Raw genomic sequence first — 20,749 nt, 5'->3', positions numbered from 1 at the left:
GTCAGAAGGACGGTCTTCGCAGGGCGGCTGGGTCATAGGGGCAGAACCGTGACGAAAGAGGCCCCCAGCCACTTAGTCACCCCTTCCACTACTGAGTACACCAGAAGGCAGCACTGTCGGAGAAGAGAGGGGAGTCTTTACCACATAACACCAGATCTGTGGTCACCCTGATTTTGAACTTTTTAATCAAAACAACTGTGAAAAAAGTTGTGTTGTTTAATAAAGTATCCGACCAAAGGCATTGTTTTACAGTAATTCCAGTCACGGAGGACAACTGCTCTTCCGATTTACACATGAGTGGCCAGAATTAGGGGCATGGGCTAACAGAACTTTTTCCCTTTCGTAAACTTCGTGCCCAGGCACAATCTGAACCCTGACTACTGGGATTATTAAATAAACTGCTTTGCCAACCCCAACCACCACCACCACCACATACTTCTAATCTAGCTTTATCTCCAAATCCATGTTGCTACTAATTGATAAGCAACGTTTAAACCCAGGAACCTGCCTGGGTATCCCAGTGCATACTCTCTCTTTGGGCACACAACTATGTATGTCTCGTTCTGCACATCCCTCCAAGCAGAGATTGTCCACACCTCCCTGAGAACCCCCTACCAGAGGCCATCCAAAGATTCTCAACTACAAAGTGCGCAGCGGCACTCGGGTGAGCAGAAAGCTGTGCAATTTAGACTTCTCCAGTGTGATACCCTAACGCCTTATGAGAGAGACTTCTCAACTCACTCCAGCTGTGCCATCTTGAGAGCGAGGTGGCAGCACAGCTAAATTAAAAATCAATTTTTTTATTAGAAACTATTTTGAAGCATTTGAGGGAATGTGATTTTTTTTTTGAGCCACCTTCTGTATTTTAATGGGAAAGCCTGTGATCGCCTCCTTACTGTGTTAGGGATGCATGGGTGCTCCTTTGGGGGAACAGATAGCAATGATCCCCAGAATCATTAGATTCCTCAGAGTCATTAGACCTGTCTGACAAGAGCTGTAAAATACTCTGCTACTTCGGACTGAAAGAGTTCCCCATGGGTTAGTCAGGTCATAGTGCCTGGTCACTGCAAAAATCAGTAAGAAATAAAAGCCGAGTTAAGTTCCTTTCCTTTGCCACCCCCCCCCCCCGACACACACGCCACACAGAGAGACAGACAGAGAGAAACTGACTCATAAAAGCATAAAAACAAAGGATCCAGTTGCTTTCCAGTCATTCTGCTTCCCAGTTTTACTAGAGAGCGCGTTCGTTAAAGGAGAACGCAGCAAGCTGTACTGATCTTGATCCACAACTGAGTAAACAGTGAAAATACTGGAATAATAAAACAACTGTTTCATTAACTTTTTCTTCATGCTCCCCCTAGGGAATAGGAATCAGGCAAATCCCCACGGTAAATAGGACAGAGTCTCACCTCATCTGTGTGTATGGGTAAAATGAGGCTGATGGGGAAATTTTAAAGTGCCAGTTGCCACCGGTAAGGGGCTACAGATGCAATAACTGGACTAGAGTGACCTTCCTGGTCCCTCCCTCTTAGCTTCAGGATCCCACACATAATGCTTGAGAAGTCCCAGTCTGCCACACAGCTTCCCTCCCTTCCTTTCATGGTGGGCAGAGCTTCTTAAGTTATACTGTTTGGGATTCTGATAGAGGTGAGCGCCCGGCTCAGCTCGAAGGCCCTCTGGGCCTTTCTTTGGAGCTGGCACTGAACTCTATTAATGAAAGAACTTTTGTGAACAAACCATCAAAAGCAGTGGAGTCACATTTTAGATCCCCAAATGAAAACTATTGCATTAAACCAAGAAACAGAGGCCTTTATTTTGAATAATAATCTTTAAACCTAACCCTCAAATATAATGTAGACTTAACATTTTGGCTGGGTGGTACCTCCAGAAGTTAGTACAGCCCTTCTCTGTGACATGTAGACACTTCATCTCCATAGGACACACACCACTTTTTCTGTGTATGCATGAGGAGACCCATGTAACAGAAAGTAACACACACACACACACACACACACACACACACTTACTTTTGAGCCCCAGAAGGAAATGACTACAGAATTTTAAACCAGAAACTCAAGGCTAAGGTTAGGAGTGTCAGGTTAAAGGCTCACCCATCTCCAAAGCTAATTCGGTTCTGAACAGTCCCAGGGGTGTCTAGCTGAACAGAAGGAACTAGGAAACCTTAGCAGGCCAGAGCCCAGCCTGGGGAATTGCTAGTACTCCATGCCAGGAGCCAAGGCTCACCCCAGACTTGGTATCAGATAATACCAAGTGCTCGCCTGGATTTCCAGGACTAATCCATTCTATGATGGACCGTCCAGGTTCCCTAGTGTCTGCGCTGTCCAGTGGGAAGGCAGTGGGCTTTGCGGGGCCAGACTGTTCCTGGACAGTGTTGTTCAACACGAAAGAACTCCACTCACAGAAAACATCTGTACGTGGCAGCGGTGGGCGCTCAACAGCTCTGCAGCCATATTGCGAGGGCACAAAGGTAAAGAGTGCAGGCAGAAATGAAAAGCATTTAACAGCACAAGTGTTGTGTGTGAGAGCGTGTGTGTGATGTGTGTGTGTCTCACACACACGTGTGACATTTCTTACATGCTTACAGGTGCTTTCAGTTGTAAAACCAACACACCAACGGTGGCTTTGGTAACTTCTGCCTTTATTCAAGTGCTCTTTGGCTTCAGAAGCCATTTAAATTTCTCCAGCTCCTTCATTTAGTCACCTCCTTGCCTCAACTACAAGACACATCACTTTTTTTTAGGGCCAACTTTTAGATCTGCCTCTACATAACTCCTTAAAACTCCAAGATGACTTCCACCAGGCACCCTGACTCTCCAGACTCAGCTGCATTTTAACCTTGACACAGCGTAGTTCTCCCAGGGAAGGGGTGTTTTTCTCGCACGGGAGTAACAGCTCAGTACTGAAAACCAGGACGGAGACAGACAGCGACATTCTGTACTAGATGGAGTCTAACATTCACTCTTACCCAAGTCGGTATGCCTTATGTCTCTATATCACTTTCAAGTTTCTGGGATCCTCACTGGGCTCTTAGCAAGACCTGGGTTACTGTGCCTGACTTGCATAATACATCATTTGCCCAGAAATTGCTCTTAGTCAAAATGTAAATTGCTTATAAAACACGTGTAACACCCCCCCCCCAGCTTAGAAAAGGCAGAACATATTCACCAAAAAAAAAAAATCCATTCAATGCAAAAAGTGGTGGAAACGCTTTACAAATTAAGGCTTCCTGGAAAAGGGGGGTGGGTACGACGACACAGGTTTGCTGTGCTTCCAAAAGTAAAATGCTTCTGACTTAGGTAAAAGTAGCTTAACGTGACTGCTAGAGAGAGAAAGGTGATTTCTTTTTAAAGTGAGAAGATAATAGTATTCAATAAGAGAACGAGGAAGGAACCCACTCTCAAAAGACAACTTCATCAACAGGCAGCAACCCGCAGGAGAGGCCCACCAGACACCCGAGCTAAAATGGAGCCTGAATTTCCTCTCAGACTGAGGGTAGTCGCAGGAGGTCAGGGTCAAGGTCACCAGCAGGGCAGGCTGCAGCTGCCCCGGCTGCTCTGTTCACCACGAGAGGGGCGGCGTTCTAGCAGCCTCAGCCGAAACTGATAAATCCCTTCTCCTCTCCCACCCTCCCTCTAACTCCGCCAACATTTTTTTTTAAGCAGGGGGAAGAAGAAAGGAAAATGACCAAGTAACCTAACCGCCCCGGTTTCGCTCACAAGCTCATCAGCTCCCAAAGTTGCCATCTAAGGGCAAGTTCGCAGAGAACACTGAAGCCCATTTTGTGCGAGCAGGGCAAGCCTCCCGCGGTGGCGCCCGCCCGGGACACCAGCCTCCCCTCCCTGCCCACGCGCGTCCGAGGAGAGGGGCGCCCGGACCGGCCATGTGCACGCACACTTCCACCAACTGCTGCGAGTTTTCTGTGAATCGCAGCGCGGAGCCTCCCGCCTCGCCCGCCCCGACTGCGCCGCCTTCTCCTCCTCGCACAAAATTTTCCTGCACACACAACCGCCTGCGAGTGATTTTATGTGCATATATATTACATATGTGATATTATCCTCAGAACCTCTAGCGGGCAGGCGAAGAAAGGACTGCACGGGGGCATTTTTTTTTTCCCTAAAGGAAGGGGAAAAAAAAAAAGCTCAACCCGAGCCCAGTGCGTCGACTCCTTGCGTACCGGGAAGGGGGAAGAAAAGAGGAATGTTTGCGGAGCGGAATGCCCGCGCGTGCCCTTGCTCGCCACTCCGGCCACGGCCCGGGTGCCCTCCGTGCCCGCCGGGGCCACGGCAGCCCCGCGGCCCCCTCGCGTGGGCACCACCGCGGAGATTTCACGAGGGGGAGATCGATCGCGCTCGCCCGTCTGCGGCGGAAACACACACGCTCACACACAACCCGAGACACCATAACCTTAACCCTTCCCCCACCCTTCGTGAACTTCAGGTGACCGACCACGTCGGCCTGACACTCGCGCGGGCGGGCGCTCCAGCTCCACTCCCGCCCCCAGCCCGGGTTTTGCAGGATCGGGCTCTGAGCAGAGCCAAGCCGCCCAGGAGAGGGGAGCAGCGCGGGGGGGTGGGGGGGGAAGAGGAGAAACTGACCCTCCGTCTCCCCCGACCCCTCCCTCCGGCGCCTCCCGCGTCCCCTCCTCCCGCCACCCCGCCCCACGCCTTCTCCCCTGCCCCCTCTCCCCTGCATTCAAGGAGCCGGGCGGCCCCGGGGGGATATTTTTAGTTGCTTCTTTCTCCTTCACTTTTAGCTTCAGCAGCATCTCGGAACACTCCGAGCGGAGAGAGAGCTTGGGGGGACGAGGGGGGAGCCCGAGAGGGAGTGGGGGAAAAGTTAAGAGTCTCGCAAAGAAAAGCGGGAGGGCGGCGCAGAGGGACCCGAGGCGCGGGTGGAGGAGGGGACGGGGACCCGGCCGCGCAGCCCGGCGCGAGTCTCCAGTTGGCGTGTGTGGCTACCGCCAGGAGGGCTGGGATGCACTTTAGTCTCGGACTCTGCTCGGGCTGGCCAGGGAGGGGGGTCTACGAGCCCGAGTCGCCCCGGCTCCGTCTGCTCCGCCTGACCCCGCATTTTATTGCGGCCGGGAGCCCTGCTCCGCCCTCCCCTCGGCTCTGCAGGGACCTCGCGCGCCGCGCGCCGCCCTGGCTGCCTCGCCTCAGCCTCGGCGCGGCTCCCGCACCCCACATCCGCTCTGCTGCCCGGCCTCGCCCCCCCATCGGCCGCCCGCGCCCCCCGGCGCCCCCACACCCTCCTCGGCCGCCCCCGGCTCCCCCTCCGCCGCCGCCTCCACCTCCGCCTCCAGCTCCAGCCGCCCGCGGCTCCGCGGCCGACCCACCCCGGCGCAACCTTTAGCCGGAGACCGACCTCTCCGGTCCCCAGCCCGGCTGGCGGCCGCGCGCCCTCGCCCCAACACCCCCAATCGCCATGTCACGGCCCCGGTCCGGCGTGCGCCCCGACCCCGCACCCTCGGGCACCGGGATCCACACAGAATTTCTTTTTTCAAGATTGCAACCTCTCCCACCTCCCCCCACCCGCGACAAAAACCCGGCATCCACACTACTCCCCTCCTCCCTCCTCTCGCCCCCTCCCCCGCAACCCGGAGTGAGGAGGGGGAGGGAGAGGGAAAGGGGTAAAAAAGCCCGATCTCAAGGAAAAAAAGAGGGGGGCGAGAGAAAGAAAGAAAAAGAGAGAGAGAGAATAGAAAGGGCACGGGGCTGATCATCACCAACATGGCTGCCTCGGCATAGACCTAAACGAGGAGTAACCCGGGCTGTGTCTTTGTCAGTTTCACCTCTGTAACCCTAAACTAATGCAGAAAACAACGGCGGAGGCTGCGGAGGGGAAAGAGGAGAGGGAGGGCGAGAAAATGGCACGAGAGGAGGTGGAGAAGGGATGACTTACGTGAGGGAAGGCGCTTGGGCTGCTCCTGCTTCCTCCTGGGCATTTTCCCCCTTTTCTCACATTCTCCTCCTCGGTTAATGTGAGATCAAATAAACCCCCGTGGGGGCAGACAGGCAGACACTGGCAGGAGCGGGGAGGTAGTTGGGGGGCGGGCAGGGGGAAACCCCTTCTCTCCGGTGTGTGCAATGGGTTGAAGCTTGTTTCCTGGAGCCAGAAGAGGGGTTTTCTTCTTTTCTTTTCTTTCCTTTCTTTCTTTCTTTTTTTTCTTTTTCTTTTTTTTTTAATTTTTTGGTCGTGCACCTGGCTTGTCCCCGAGCGTAATATTCTTCAATGGAAACGGATCTAATAGGTGTGAGTGTGTGTGTGTCCTGTGCTCGCGTGTGATGGGAGGTATAAATAAATGAGCGCCGGTGCGGCGGTGTCTATGGCCGCGCGCTGTGTCTCCGAGCCCCTAACACTAATGTCGGGATCAAAGGGCAGCGGCGGCGGCAGCACAGCTCGCAGCTCGCTCTCTCGCTCTCCTCTCGCGCTCTCTCTCTCTCCCTGTCACACACACACACTCACACACACACATACAGAGGCACAGACTGAGGGAAAGAGAGAGCTAGACACGCGCGCGCGCACATACACACACACACACACACACACACACACACACACACACACACACACAGCAAAGAGGAAGGTGCCCTAAGGCTCTCGGGGCGGACTCAGCCTCGCATTTACAACTGCTCTGTCTGGAAAGAATGGGGGGCGCGCGTGCGGGGGTGGGATGGACTTCTTCAAATCTATCCCGCTAGTCGCCCAATCAAGGGGGGGGGGGGTGAAAAAGTTTTCCCCCCGCTACTGAAACATTATTTTACGGATTTATTTTTAAGAAAATAGGTTGCACTAAGCACTTTCTTTTGTGTATTAAACTACATTTGGTTCTGTATAAAATTCCTCATGCCTTTGTCACTGGAAGATTCACGCTCACCCCATCACCTTGAGTCTGGAGGTTGCCGACTCAGTCACTCTCTTAAAACAGTGGAATGAAAATAAATATTTTTTTTTAATTAAAAGATAGCATATGGTGAGATCAGTAGGTGAATGGAATGAATGCCCAATTTTGGAGGGTCCAGTTGAGTTTAACACTTGAAAACTCAGCCTAAATGAAAATTACAGGTCCTTGGTCAAGAAAGAGGAAAAATAAGATTAGGTCACTCCTGAGGGTTGACTTAACTGCAACGTGATATTCCTACTGTGCACACACAGCTATCTTAACGTCTGAAATCTACCCACCTCCCAAGAACACAGGTAGCTGAAGTTCACCCTGAAGCAATCCCAGTGTGCACTCTGAGCACACGGCAATCCCAGTGTGCACTTTGAGCACACTGCAACAGTTTTTATTAAAGCGATACACTTTCATTTCTTTACAAATCACACATCCTGCTTCAAAGAGACACACGAAGAGGGAAAGCAGAAAAGGACGGGTCTCCTCACAAAAGGTGCTCGGCGAAAAGAACGGTTCTTCCTCTGACTGTAAGCCATTTGGATAAAAGTTCACTGGGAGGTTGTTAATGATTTAAAACTCCAAAATCTGCTACTATAATTGAAGTAAAAAAATTGGTCTGAAGAAGAGTTGTTTCATAAAACTCTTTGTAAGGGGAAACTTTGAACTCAGTGGAATATATTCTATGTCATGAGTCAGAGCTAAAAAATAAAAAGGTGCGTTACTGAAAGGACCTTTTCTAGCTTAAAGAAAGCCTCTTGACTCATCATCGTATTATGTTAAACATTTTCCTACCAATTTTTAAATAGATGTTTTCATTGAAGAGGGTGGAGCCATAGTGAAGAGACAGAGCATTAAAATGGCATGCTCTAAGTTGATATGAGTAACTACTGGGACTTAGAAGTCTCCAGTGATATTAAAGAGAGCCATGGTGGTTCGGTTTAGGTACAACCTCTTTAAAAGTGGCAATTGAAACCGTAAAGGGGACTGTGTCTCCCCCGAAAGATGGCTTTCATTAATAATGAACTCTCAGGATGAACCCTTCCTTGTTGATGCCGACCAACATATCAAGCACCCCAAATGTTAAGGGATGTTTTCTAAAGCAAGGTTTAAATGCCTGCTAAAATGAGTACAACATAAATAATTGAGTTTAAACTAGAGCATCAACCTTAAACCAATTCAAAAAATGATTCTTAAAGAAATGGTAGTTAAAATCAGACACGGTGTCCAAAGCCTTTGATCCCAGCACTAGGGAGGCAGAGGCAGGCCTGTCTCTGTGTACTTGAGGCCAGTTTGGTCTATGTAGAAAGCTCTGGGCTAGCCAGGGCTACACAGTGAGACTGTCTCAAAATAAGAAAAACAAACAAACAAAAAGAGGTAGTTAAATTTCCCTGTGCTAGGATTTGAAATAGACTGTCTTTCAACTCAGATCAAATCCAATTGGCCGTGACTTGGACTGTGCATCATGTTTGACTTTGACATATGAACGATAAACTGGACTTGGTCTGCTCTGGGCAGACTGCAGGGGGCTCTTCACACCCAATGACCACAGGTCCCCCAGCACCTTTACCTAAGGTGTCAGGATCACAGCTGCAAATGGGTACAGCACCACCTTTGCCTGCAACTGCAGTGACCCCTCCCTCGCAGCTCTTACTACACTGTAATTGGAAACACTCTTTGGGCCTTTCCTCCCTCTATGCTGAGTACATTTCCTGCGACCTTTTAAAGGCAAGCAGGCAAATGCTTTCGACTTTTAATTATATAGGCGTTTCATCAACAGCCAAAAGCATTTTAAATGGAATTCATTCATACCTCTACCTTTCCCCCCAAAAATTATTTGAAGTACTACATAACAATAGGAAATAGAAATAAACAGAGGGTGTTCTGTTTAAATCGCAGTTTGGTGTCTGAACGAAGGACAACACCCTTCAAGGTCGTTTGTGTCCACCCTTAACTGCTATATATTCAACCAATGTTACTGTCGGACCAATCTGAAACATTAGGAAGATAAATAATGGAGATTACCACAACAAAATTCAAAATCAAAATCTGCTATGTTTGGATGCACATACCCATGAGCCATCAGTTTGGATTCTTATTCACCATAACATTAGACTCAAATACTGTTTTGTTTCACTAGGCTTTTAAGACCACATATTTCTTTAAAAAAACATAGTACACTTTCTACCGCATCTCCATCATCCATCAAATGTAAGATTTATTTAGTTTCTGTTTTTTTAAATTGTGCATTGTAAGATGGTTCCTAAGTTCTGGCTCACAGGTGTAATTCTATTTAAGCCCTAGAATTGCTAAAGGTGGGTAGACCGTGGGATCACAGCCATAGAATAGTAGATAGTCTGCAGAGGGTCTCGGGGTCACAGGAATTTTATAATGAGAATGTCTCAGCTGGTGATGAGCCTGCTGACTAGACTGGTGCCCTAGGTTCTGTCTCTGACACCTACTTGGTAGACCAAGGGAAAACCACTTTCATCAAGTTCTTCTCTGCCCTGAACATGTGTGCCTTGGTGTTGCTACAACCCCACTGATATCAATTCACTAATGTTCTTAAATTTTTTATAGTAATATTAAGATGCTGTTTGCTCTTTTCTCCATGTTGGCATTTGTAGTCATGAGGTCAAGGCAGTGATAGGTAAATTGCTCGCACCTTGGCACAAATCAAGGCAGGGGCCCTAGAATTTTGATTAGTCTTTCTATCCTTCACCCCATGTACTCAGAAAAAAAAAAAACAAAAAGGAAGGCTCATTTAAGGATGTCCTTGATGGAGCAGTAAAAATTATGAATTTTCCAAAATCTGAACCCTTGAGACAAGACACAGTAATGGGTCCAGCAAGCACCCGGCTGCTGCTGAAGTAAGTGAGTGTCCAGGGGAAAATCACTCCTCTGCTGCTGCTGAAGTATGTTAGTGTCCACGGGAAAATCGCTCCTGAGATTGTTGGAAATAGTCTTCGTTTTTTGTGGGACATTATCTTTACTTGAAAGAATGATTGGCAGACAAACTTAGGTTTTTCTCAAAAAGAAAAAAAAATGATATTTTCTTGTAACTTCAAGGGAAGCAGGGCACAGCATTTCTCTAGAAATGACAGTATTTGTAACTACAGTAAAAATTTGCATGACTTGTGATTGTTACCATGAACTTTGCGGCTTTCTAACACTTTGTTTTATGAGATCTATGGCGACATTAATAAATGTGACTTTTTAAAAGTAGTGTCAAATTTTGAAAGATCCACCTAGCTCAGTTTAACCAACATACTGCAAATATTCAGTGCATAATGTTGCTCAGTCAGGGCATTGTAGAAAATCCACTCAGAAATGGATCCGTGGATTTTAGTGCAAAAGAGATTAGGCGGCTCATTGATACGGTTTCGGATTCCATGATCATGACTTTTAAGAAACCACTGTTCAATGAACTTAGAGTAGTATCAAAGAAAGATGTTCACAATCATTTAACATGGTTATTATTATTATTATTATTATTATTATTATTATTATTTTGATTTTTGAGACAGGGTTTCTCCTTAGCTCTTGGTTCCTGTCCTGGAACTAGCTCTTGTAGACCAGGCTGGCCTCGAACTCACAGAGATCCGCCTGTCTCTGCCTCCCGAGTGTTGGGATTAAAGGCGTGCGCCACCACCGCCCAGCTAACAAGGTTATTATTAATTTCTCCCTCTTTTAGCTACATATCTGTGTGAGACTAGGTCTTCTTCATGAAAATCTTTCTTTCCTTTTTCTTTAGATTTACCTCTACTTTTATTTGTTTATTTTTAAAGGTTTTATTTTTATTTCTAATTATGTTTTATGTGTTTCTAGGTGTATGTGCATTGTGAGTGTAGTGCTTGTGGAGGCCAGAAGAGGGCCCTAGATCCCCTGGATCTGGGGTTATAAATGGTTGCAAGTAGCCTGATGTCGATGCTGGGAACCAAAGTTGGTCCTCTGCTAGAGCAGTACAAGCTCTTAACTCCTGGACCATCTTTATATAATTCTCTGCCTCCTTTAAATCACGTGTTTGTCTGTGTCTATGCGTGGACATGTGTCTAGGAAGTCCAAAAGAGACTCCTGAAGCCTCTGGAACTGGAGTTATAGGTGGTTATGAGCCATCCAATGTGGATGCTGGGAACCAAACTTGGGTCTTTGGATCTCTTAACCACAGATATAATAAACAAAGAAATTGAAGCTGGGTGGTTAGTACATACCTGTAATTCCAACATTCAGAAGGCAACCACATCTCTGTGGGTCTGAGGCCACCCTGCTATACATAGAAAGTTCCAGGCCGGCCAGAGCTACACAGTGAGACTCTGCCTGCCCCCCCAAATGCATACAAATAAATAAAAATAATCAATAAATAAACAAACTGGGGGAAGAGGTCATGCGGAGTCTCCTGCCTGATATACGAGTACTCTACCAATGACTCCTAGCCTTAGCCTTTTTCCATGGACATCTCCATGCATACAAATAAATAAAAATAATCAATAAATAAACTGGGGGAAGAGGTCATGCGGAGTCTCCTGCCTGATATATGAGTACTCTACCAATGACTCCTAGCCTTAGCCTTTTTCCATGGACATCTCCCCTCCCCCTCCCAACCCCCAAGACAGGGTTTCTCTGTGTAGCCCTAGATGCCTTGGAACTTGCTCTGTAGACCATGCTGGCCTCCTTGAATTCACAAGATCTGCCTACCTCTACCACATGAGTGCTGGAAATAAAGACGTGTGCCACCACAGCACAGCTCCAAGAACATCTGTAGCCAAAACAACATAAGATGAGAGACAGAATTGCAGAAGCATATAAATGAATAAAACTGTGTTGCATTGAGCCTGACATTACAGAGCTTTACTGAGATAAATTACATTAATTAATGTAGATTGATGACCCTCTCATCAGAAAATGTTTTGAAAATCATAATTTTATAAAGTTGGGTGGTAGCAGTGCACACCTTTAATCCCAGCACCAGAGGCAGGTGAATCTCTGTGAGTTTGAGGCCAGCCTGGTCTACAAGAGCTAGCTCCAGGAGAGTTAGGACGGTTACACTGAGAAATCCTGCCTTGAAAATAAAAATGTTTTCATAAAATGTGTAATGTACTGATTTTAGTAATCATAAATGAATAAAATAATTTTTTCTGAAGTACTGGGGATGGAAGAGTACAAGTAGCCATGGTAAACAAGGAGAATGGGGGCTGATAGAATGGGGGGCTGATAGCGGGAGATCAATCAAAACTGCATTCATCAACGACACCTCTTCCATTGCATGCTCATCTTAAGAACAGGTCAACTGTGACGTATTTTCCTAAAAAGGTGAGAATGAGAATTATATGGCATGTCAGGACACTTGTACAATGAACGGTCGTTTGAAACAAACTTCCAGTTTTCCAGAGTAAATAAATAAGCAAATCACAGCATGGTTATCCATTCAATAAAGTTTTCCTGTTCAGTGGGTTGAACAGCATTTGCAAGCTTCTTCCTCTCCTCCTCCACCACCTCCTCCTCTTCTTCTTCTTTCTTGGTTTTTTGAGACAGGGTTTCTTTGTAGCTTTGGAGCCTGTCCTGGAACTAGCTCTTGTAGACCAGGCTGGTCTTGAACTCACAGAGATCTACCTGCCTCTGCATCCCGAGTGCTTGGATTAAAGGTGTACACTACCACTGCCTGGCTTGTTTGTAAACTTCTTAAAGATTACTGACCAACGGCTGGAGAGACAAGACGGCATGGCTGTTGTGAAGAACACCTGATACTCTTGCAGATGAACTGGGTAGAGTTCCCAGAACCCACAGAGTTGTTCATAACCGGCTGTAGCTACAGCTGCAGAGGATTTGATGCCCTCTTTTGACCTCAGAAACACACGCAGGAAGAACACTAATACTCACTAAATAAAATAAAATCTGAAAACAAAACAAAACAAAAAACCCAAAAAACTATTGACCAAAACTATTGAAAGTTATTGACCAAACATGATACCTGTAATTCCTCGTACAAGTTTATAAAAGTAGAGAAAAGAAAGTTTCAACATTTAAAACACAGTACAATTGTTATAACAGCAACTATCAACAGACAATACCTATCAACAAAAACTCAGACTTCTGGGGGATTAGGACATCTTGATATCAAAGAGTTTAATAACCCATTCCCTGGAAATTAAGGCGCAATTAAAGAAAAAAATGCTTGTATAGGGGTTATGCTGGATGTCGTATACCTCACCATAAACACGATGACCTAGTTAGCCCATGGAGTGGGGACATAGTCTCTGAACCCCACAAATGGTTTCTCCGATGTCTTTCTTAGGAGGTGCAGTGAGCAGACCAGTGTTCCACGAACCTCATGGAAACAGGTTTTCAGGCCATGCGGAGGGGATCCTGACTGGGAACAGAGGGTTCCAGCCTCTTCTGGCCTTGGAGCTTTGCAAGAAGTCTCATGGCTTCTCTCTCTCCAGGGCCTCAGCCCTAGCTGCACTAGTGGAGACAGAGCACTCTTTGCCCTAGAAGCATAATGAGTCAGAGATTTTAAATAATGACCGGCTCTCAAAGAAGAGCTCCGAGTTTGGCGTCTCTCCTGGTCTGGATCTCACGTGTTGTAAGTCAGTATTTGGTGGCAGTGACCAGCCTTTCTTGAGAGTTGAGGGAGCTTTTTGATCTAATCTGTGTTTTGGAAGCAGCGTCCAGGTGGGACTAGCAAATTTTGTTAGGATTTGAATAAACTGTGTTTTCTTTTTTTCCTTTTTCTTTTCTTTTTTTATTTATGAATGTGTGTGTGTTTATTTTTTTTAAAAAAGATTTATTTATTTATTATGTATACAGTGTTCTGCCTGCATACCTACACACCAGAAGAGGGCACCAGATCTCATTGTAGATGGTTGTGAGCCACCATGTGGGCTGGGAATTGAACTCAGGACCTCTGGGAGAGCAACTTTTGCTCTTAACCTCTGAACCACCTCTCCAGCCTCTTAAATTGTGTTCAAAAGTAATGGAAAGGGTCAGGAGTGGGTGGGTGTCTATCTCAGTGTAGAGACTGCCTTGTGTGTACAAGGCTTTGGATTCAATCTCTATAGCAAAAATAAAATAAAATAACAACAACAATAATAATATTAATAAGCTGTTGTGAGTGTGAGCTGTACAATTTCATGACCAAACAGAGGCAAACATCTCCAGGTATCGGAATGTTTCCATCTAAACACACAGGCTGGGGAAACTTTGCCTGAACATCTTCCCAGTGGTCCTTCAGTGCAGCATCCTACACAAACATATCCAAGGGTGCGGTCATAGTCACCTTCGGCAGATCTCAGACTTCTGTGCTCTTTTCCCCTAGCCATATCTATCCTTCCCTCTCTGAAGCTTGGAACTGTCAGGCCCCTGTGTTTTTTCCTAACCTGAACACCAATTTTAAGTCCTTAAGGGCTTTTGGGGTCTCTATCAATTTAGCTTCTTTTAGGCCCCTATGATCAGGATGGGTGAAAATACCTCCCAGACAGAGGCCCCCCCATCTTCAGACATTTTAAACTGATTTGTCTGATTCTCCACAAAACCACTCCATACCCCATTACTGAGGATTGAACCGATAGTCTTCAGGATGCGAGGTAAGAGCTCTAACCACTGAACTACATTCAGGCCCTGTCTAATGTGAGTCAGATGCAGGTGTTTGGTTAGTGTCATTGTCGAAAACCAAAACTAAAACAGTATCCCTTGTATGCTGCCTTCCCTGATGCTCCGTCTGCCACCGGTTAGTCTCCTACGTTAATATTTTACTAAAGAGAGAAAAGTGATGCTCTAAGTTAGAACCATGGAGCTTCGTGGGCTGTAGGGACCTTGCAGATCATTTGGTGTGGAGCTGGTATTTTATAGGTGAAGGAATTGAGAGAGTAAAACATTGGGAGATGGCGCTGGCTGAGTTCAGGCTAGTAAGTGCTCCACTGTGCCAGAAAAGGAGACAACGTGGAGATGGCTGTTTCTGTGCATCCTGATACAACAATATACAAACGTAAGCAATGAAGTATTTTTCAACAAGCATGGTGGGGGGTGGGGAGTGAAGAACAAACATTGCATTCTGTGAGCAGAAACCTGTCTTTCCAAATAAAATGTTTATACCTTGAGCTGGGTGGGGTGGCACATGACTTTAGGTCCAGCACTGGGGAGGCAGAGGCAGGCAGATGTCCCTGTTCAAAACCAGGCTGGTTTACAAAGTGAGTTTCAGGACAGCCAGGGCTACACAGAGAAACCCTGTTTCAAAAACCAAAAACTAAACAAACAAACAAACAAACAAAAAATAAACAACAGCAAAAGAAGTTTATACCTATGTGAATTGTGTTTAAGAAGTCCATATTTATCAGGAGTCAGATGCAGGTGGATCTCTATGAGCTCAAGGCCAGCCTGGTCTATGTGGTAAATTCTAGGACAGCCAGGGTTATGCAGAGAGACTCTGTCTCAAAAATAAGATGGAAAAAACAAAAACAAAACCCACAGCAACACAGAAACCCACATTCAAACTCCAAGTTAACATCAGCCAGAAGCACACTTATGTCTTGGAGAAGCTTTCAGGCCAGGTCACAGGCTCACCCCATTAGGGCAAGTTCATTACCTTGAAAGCAGGAACCATGAGTTACCCAACTCAGCTGGCCCCTCCTGGCAGTTCCTCCAGCTGTTTTCACTTGGGAGGTATGAATGAATGCTATAGCAATGACGGCTTTAGTCTGCAGCCTTCATGGGGCATTCAGGAGTCCCTAGCTGAGGGCCAGCAGAGCAAGTGGAATTTCACAAAAGAGCCAGCACAATAAAAGACTCCTGTGAATTGCTTAAAACAACAGGAAGGAGCAGGATGGATAAACTACAATAGACATCCTTGTCCTGGGTCTCAAGCACAACTGGTTTAGCAAGTGTCCTTTCAGGAAGCAGCCAGCCCGTGAGCAGTGGGACTGTGGTGGAGATGCAGGCTCACAGCCCTGTGTGTGTGCCGGCCTGCAGGAGGTTCCTGTTGCTGCGAAAAGGCTCCACTGGCCAAGCAGGGGCTGCCATGTAGATCTTATTAAAGACATCCTGAGAAACAGACAATGGGCTTGACAGGAATGACTTAGCTTCCAAAGGTCATGCTTCTAGAAGTTTGTGCCCCACGAGATCCAAGCTCCATTTTTTGCCACATTGTTTATAACTTCAGAAAAAGGTTAACTTGCTAACTTTTTTTTTAATTTTCTTTTTCTTTGAAAGACTAACAAGCTAGGCAGTGGTGGCGCACGCTTTTAATCCCAGCACTTGCAAGACAGAGGCAGGCAGATCTCTGAGAGTTCGAGGCCAGCCTGGTCTACAAGAGTTAGTTCTAGGACAGACTCCAAAGCTACAGAGAAACCCTGTATTGAAAAACAAAAAGACAAAACAAACAAACAAAAGACTAACAAACCTATTCCAACTCCTTGGAGTGTTGGCTGCCCACTGAGACAGCTGAGATGCATTATCTGTCTGAGGGTGGACAGGCACAGTTACCCACAGAAAAAAAAAACAAAACAAAAATCAGCAACAAAGCTGGGCTGTTTCTTTGTTCACTGTGTGGCTGGGGAAACTGAGGCATCATGGCTTAGGCAAAGCCAGACAATTAGATCACTTAGGGTATGGCATGTCTTAATCGCGGGGCTGACATCTCCTGCGGCTCCAGTCATTCTCTTAAATCAATCAGGCAGAAGTCAGAGGAACAGAAGGATCAGCCTTATGCCTTAAAGGTCAGTGACTCCATCTTTTGTCTCCTAAGAGAGGAGTAACCTGGGTCCTGGGGTGCTCTCCCCTAGGAAATCCAGGAGTAACCTGGATGTAAACATGCCAAAATGGACCGCGAAGTCCCTGCGCACGCCTGAGGTAACCTCACACTGGCTTTCCACATTTCTCCCCTAATTGCTTCTCTCCTTTGCCCGCTTCCGTGCTCCAGAATCCGATCTCTTAGAGATGAGCCACCCACACTCCCCAGTGCCTGGATGCACACTTGGGGTCTAGGCAGCAGGCAGAGGTAAGAGGAAGCCAGTGGGGCTGGAGGCAGGGATATTTCAGCCTGTGCCTCCCAGCTTTGGTGCCTGGTGGCTGCAGTGTTGTTCCTGTGCTATCGCAGCCTCTGAGTGCTCCATCTTCAGATTCCAGTCGCGGAGTTTCTTCCTGATCCTTCAGCGCTGCAGTGGCTATGGCCTGGCCTTTGTCGCTTGCTTCCTAGTGCCTGCCTGCTCCCCTAGCTCCGTTGCTCCTTCCACCGCACTCACCCTGTCCCAGGTACAGTCAGGGCCGGCCTGAAACTCACATGCAGCAGGGCCTGATCTGGGGTTCCCGATCCCTCTGCCTCTACCTCTCAAGAACTGGGATTACAGGCGTGTACCACCACTCCCAGCTTCGTTAATTCATTAATCTTTCGTTAAAGATTTTTCCCTGTGTGGGTTAGAAAAAGGCTCAGCGGGCGAAATGGTTTTCATGCAAGCGTGAGGACCTGAGTTTGGGTCCCTAGAGTTCATGTAAGAAGTTGAATGTATTAGAACAAGCGGTGAAGAGGCAGGCTGATCCCTGGAGCTCCATGGTCGGCCAACCTAGCCAAATATGTGACTTCCAGGTACAGGAAGACCCTTTCTCAAAGTCCCAAGCTGGGGATTGACGGAAGGAAGATCTGTGTCAGCCTCTGAGCACACACACTGCCCCAGACACAAAGTCAAGACTTCTCATTTGAGCAATAAGATGGATCTGTCTCCCTACCTGACTCCAGATGGATCAGAGGACTTTCTGTTCAACCACAGAAGACTCATCTGAAGCTTACTATGTGCCAGGCACTGCCTGCGCCCCTGGAAGCAAGCAGAGACCTCCTATCTGACCCTGTAGCATTTACAAACCTTCATGGCTCTTTCTGGGTTAGTTAACTTTTCTTTGTTACTTCCCATAAAACTGAGGTGACATAAAAAGAAAAAAAAACTAAATATAGAAGAAGTTCTCCAGGTGAACAGACCCCTGAGAACAGGGCAGGAGGCTCTGAGCGAGGTAATACTGGGCACTAGCTAAGTACTAAGCCTGTCATTAGTAGATGACAGAAAGGAACAATGACAGCTAAACCAGGTGCTTGAAGGAAAACTGTGGTGCCAGGGTCTGAGACCATCCTGGCTCTGTGGAAATCCAAGGTGACCTTATGGAACTGCTATAAGGGTCATGCTGACCTCCAGCCTGGCCCTGATTTTATTTCCTTGGCCCTCCCCTCATACCCCCTGTGGCTTACTCAGTACCATTTCTGTTCTTGGCTTTGAAGTCCTGGATCTTTCAAATTTTTATGACAGTTATTTATTTGTATCTGTGTGTATTTGTACATCTACCGCCGTGCACAAGACGAGGTCAGAGGACAGCTTGTGGGAGGTGGTTTTCTCTTTCACCATATTAGTCCCTGGGATTAAACTCAGGCTAGCAGGCTTGACTACTATTACCTACTAAGCCAACTTGGCAGCTCAGTCCTGTTCCTCTTTGCACCCAGAAATACGCATATGGTCAGTCCCCCTCCCAAACATCCTTTCTGCTGGTGGATGATATGAGTTATATGGTATCATTTAATTCAGTATTTGTGTTTTTCTTCTATTTCCTAAACTCCCCTCATTCTTTTATTCTCCTAAAATAATAGTAAAAGGATGAGAAGTGCTCATTTTTTCTCCTTTATTTTTCAAGTTTTGAACACAAAACTTTTTTCTTTTTCTTTTTGAACATGAAACTTATGTGATTACTATAATCTAATTAAAAGGCAGAATAAGTGAATTAACTAGCCAATGCCAGTGTTTTCAGTAGTACAAATAGCTGGGTTTTATATTGTTCCAATAAGAATAATATGAAGTAATGAGAACACTCGGGCAAACATGATTACCTTTCTGGGAATGTTCCTTTTGTTCATACAGTTGTTGAGGAAAAAATTAAGCAATTTACCTTTCCAGATAGATAGATAGATAGATAGATAGATAGATAGAGACAGAGATAGACCACACACCCTTGGCTTTTCTCATCAAGGGTAAGGATTATGAGAGAATTATGCTTATCCTCTCTGCATATGTATAATATGTATATGTGGTATATCAATCAGCTTCCCACCACTGTAACAAAATACCTGAGACATCTTATAAAGAAGGATGGTTTGTATTTGATCACAATTCTGAACTTTCCAGATTTCAGTTAGCTGCTGTTTGGGACCTACAAAACTTGTGGCAGAAAAAAAAAAACCTTTTCAACACAACCAAGGGGGCAAAGATACAAGAAGGGGGAACAATGAGGCTTCTTGCAGAGTTTATTAGCCATTTGGGCAAGAAACTGCTCTTGCCTGAACTGTTTGGCTTGACTTGTGGGACCCACAGAAAAATGACTGCTGAAGTTGCCTGAAGGTGAGACAGTCCTTGGGGTTCCTGCTTCATGAGAGAGTCTGCCAGACATTCTGCAGGACACAGAAGAAAGTGACTGATGAACTTTGCCAATACAAGGCAGAACAAATCTTCAAATATCCTGCTTCATGAAAAAGTCTGCTGGACACTTATGGGCCTGTAGGCTGAAGATGGGTACCTCAACGATACAGAAGAACTTTGGGTGACTGTCCAGACAGCGAGATGTCTCTGTCATTTCTAGACTTTTGGAAGTTGCTTACGATGCTCTTCCTGCTTACTTAGGTAATATTATATCCTTCTGGAGTCTTTGATGGAGTTGAAGAATAGATAGTTATTATTATAGCTTTCCTTAGTTGTGATCAAAGATAAGTAGATATAAATGTTGTAACTGTAATTCTTGCTTGATACCTGTTTTGTTATATGTAATTTTTCTATGTTAAAGTTAAAGCCTTCCTTTGTATTTAAACAGAAAAGGAAAATGGTGTGGAAAGTCCTTCTGTGTATGTGTTGCTTTTATTGTTTAATTAATAAAGAAGCTGCTTTTGGCCAATGGCTTAACAGAATACAGCTTGGCTGGAAAAGATATACAGAGAGAGAGAGAGAGAGAGAGAGAGAGAGAGAGAGAGAGAGAGAGAGAGAGAGTAGATGAAGTCGGGGAGAAGCCATGTAGCCGCCCACCGGAGACAGACACCTCCACTGGAGCTCACTGAAACTTTGCCAGTAGTTTAGGACCTTGTGGTGATGCAGATTAATGGAGGTGGGTTAGTTTAGAAAATAAGAGTTAGCTAGCAGTAAACTTAAGCTATTAGCCAAACAGTATTGCAAATAATATAGTTTCTGAGTGATTATATCAAGTCTAAGTGATCAGGAATGAACGAGCAACCTCCCCCAACACTACATGGTCTCACAACCTCCACTAGTGTCATGCCCTTAATAATCTACAGCTGTCTCACTTCCAATAGCACCAACATGGGGCATAAGCCCTTAACTATGAGCTTCTGAGAGGAACAGCTGAGATACAATGACAGCAGGTAGCTTAGCTGGATCCCTAACCAGGGTTCCCAGGACATCACTCCTGCTCCCGGTGGCTGGAATGTACCACAAAGGCAAGTTCTCTGTGAACTTCTGGTCAAAGGGCATGGTTCAAAGACACTCTTCCTAGGAACTGCTCCTAGCTCTAACCCCAGACACCGAAGGGATGGTTTCTCATCTGCTTTCAGTGCTTGAGGAAAAGTTGGAATACACTGGCTCTTCTTTCTAGACCCTCATGCTGTGACCATGGCTTGTGACATCTGCAGCAGGGATATTAGGCATTATGACATTTATTCTGCTAAGATCTTCCATTAGAAAGCATTTGTTGAGGTTCTTATGGTTTCTTCCTCCCCATCCCCTATTGTTGTGCCTGAAATAAAATGAATGACCTAGAATTATTCAGCACTTGACTCCTCATAAATCATAATTCACAACGGATTACTCC

At 46.2% G+C, this 20,749-nt stretch overlaps 1 protein-coding gene across 5 annotated transcripts in view; it reads right to left on the bottom strand.

The window, feature by feature from the left end:
• The window catches only part of Znf827 (zinc finger protein 827), a 177,712-nt gene extending 171,202 nt beyond the window's left edge, over nt 1-6,510 (bottom strand). For all 5 annotated transcript variants that reach the window (XM_075976530.1, XM_075976527.1, XM_075976528.1 and 2 more), the window contains exon 1: nt 5,923-6,510. In XM_075976530.1, the coding sequence (XP_075832645.1) occupies nt 5,923-5,965 (43 nt within the window). In that variant the 5' untranslated portion in view covers nt 5,966-6,510. The remainder of the gene's footprint in view (nt 1-5,922) is intronic.
• Nucleotides 6,511-20,749: the final 14,239 nt, after the last annotated feature.

Source organism: Microtus pennsylvanicus, chromosome 6, assembly GCF_037038515.1.
Source record: "Microtus pennsylvanicus isolate mMicPen1 chromosome 6, mMicPen1.hap1, whole genome shotgun sequence".
NCBI classification, from domain to species: Eukaryota; Metazoa; Chordata; class Mammalia; order Rodentia; family Cricetidae; genus Microtus; species Microtus pennsylvanicus.
This window is presented reverse-complemented; position numbering and strand designations above follow the sequence as displayed.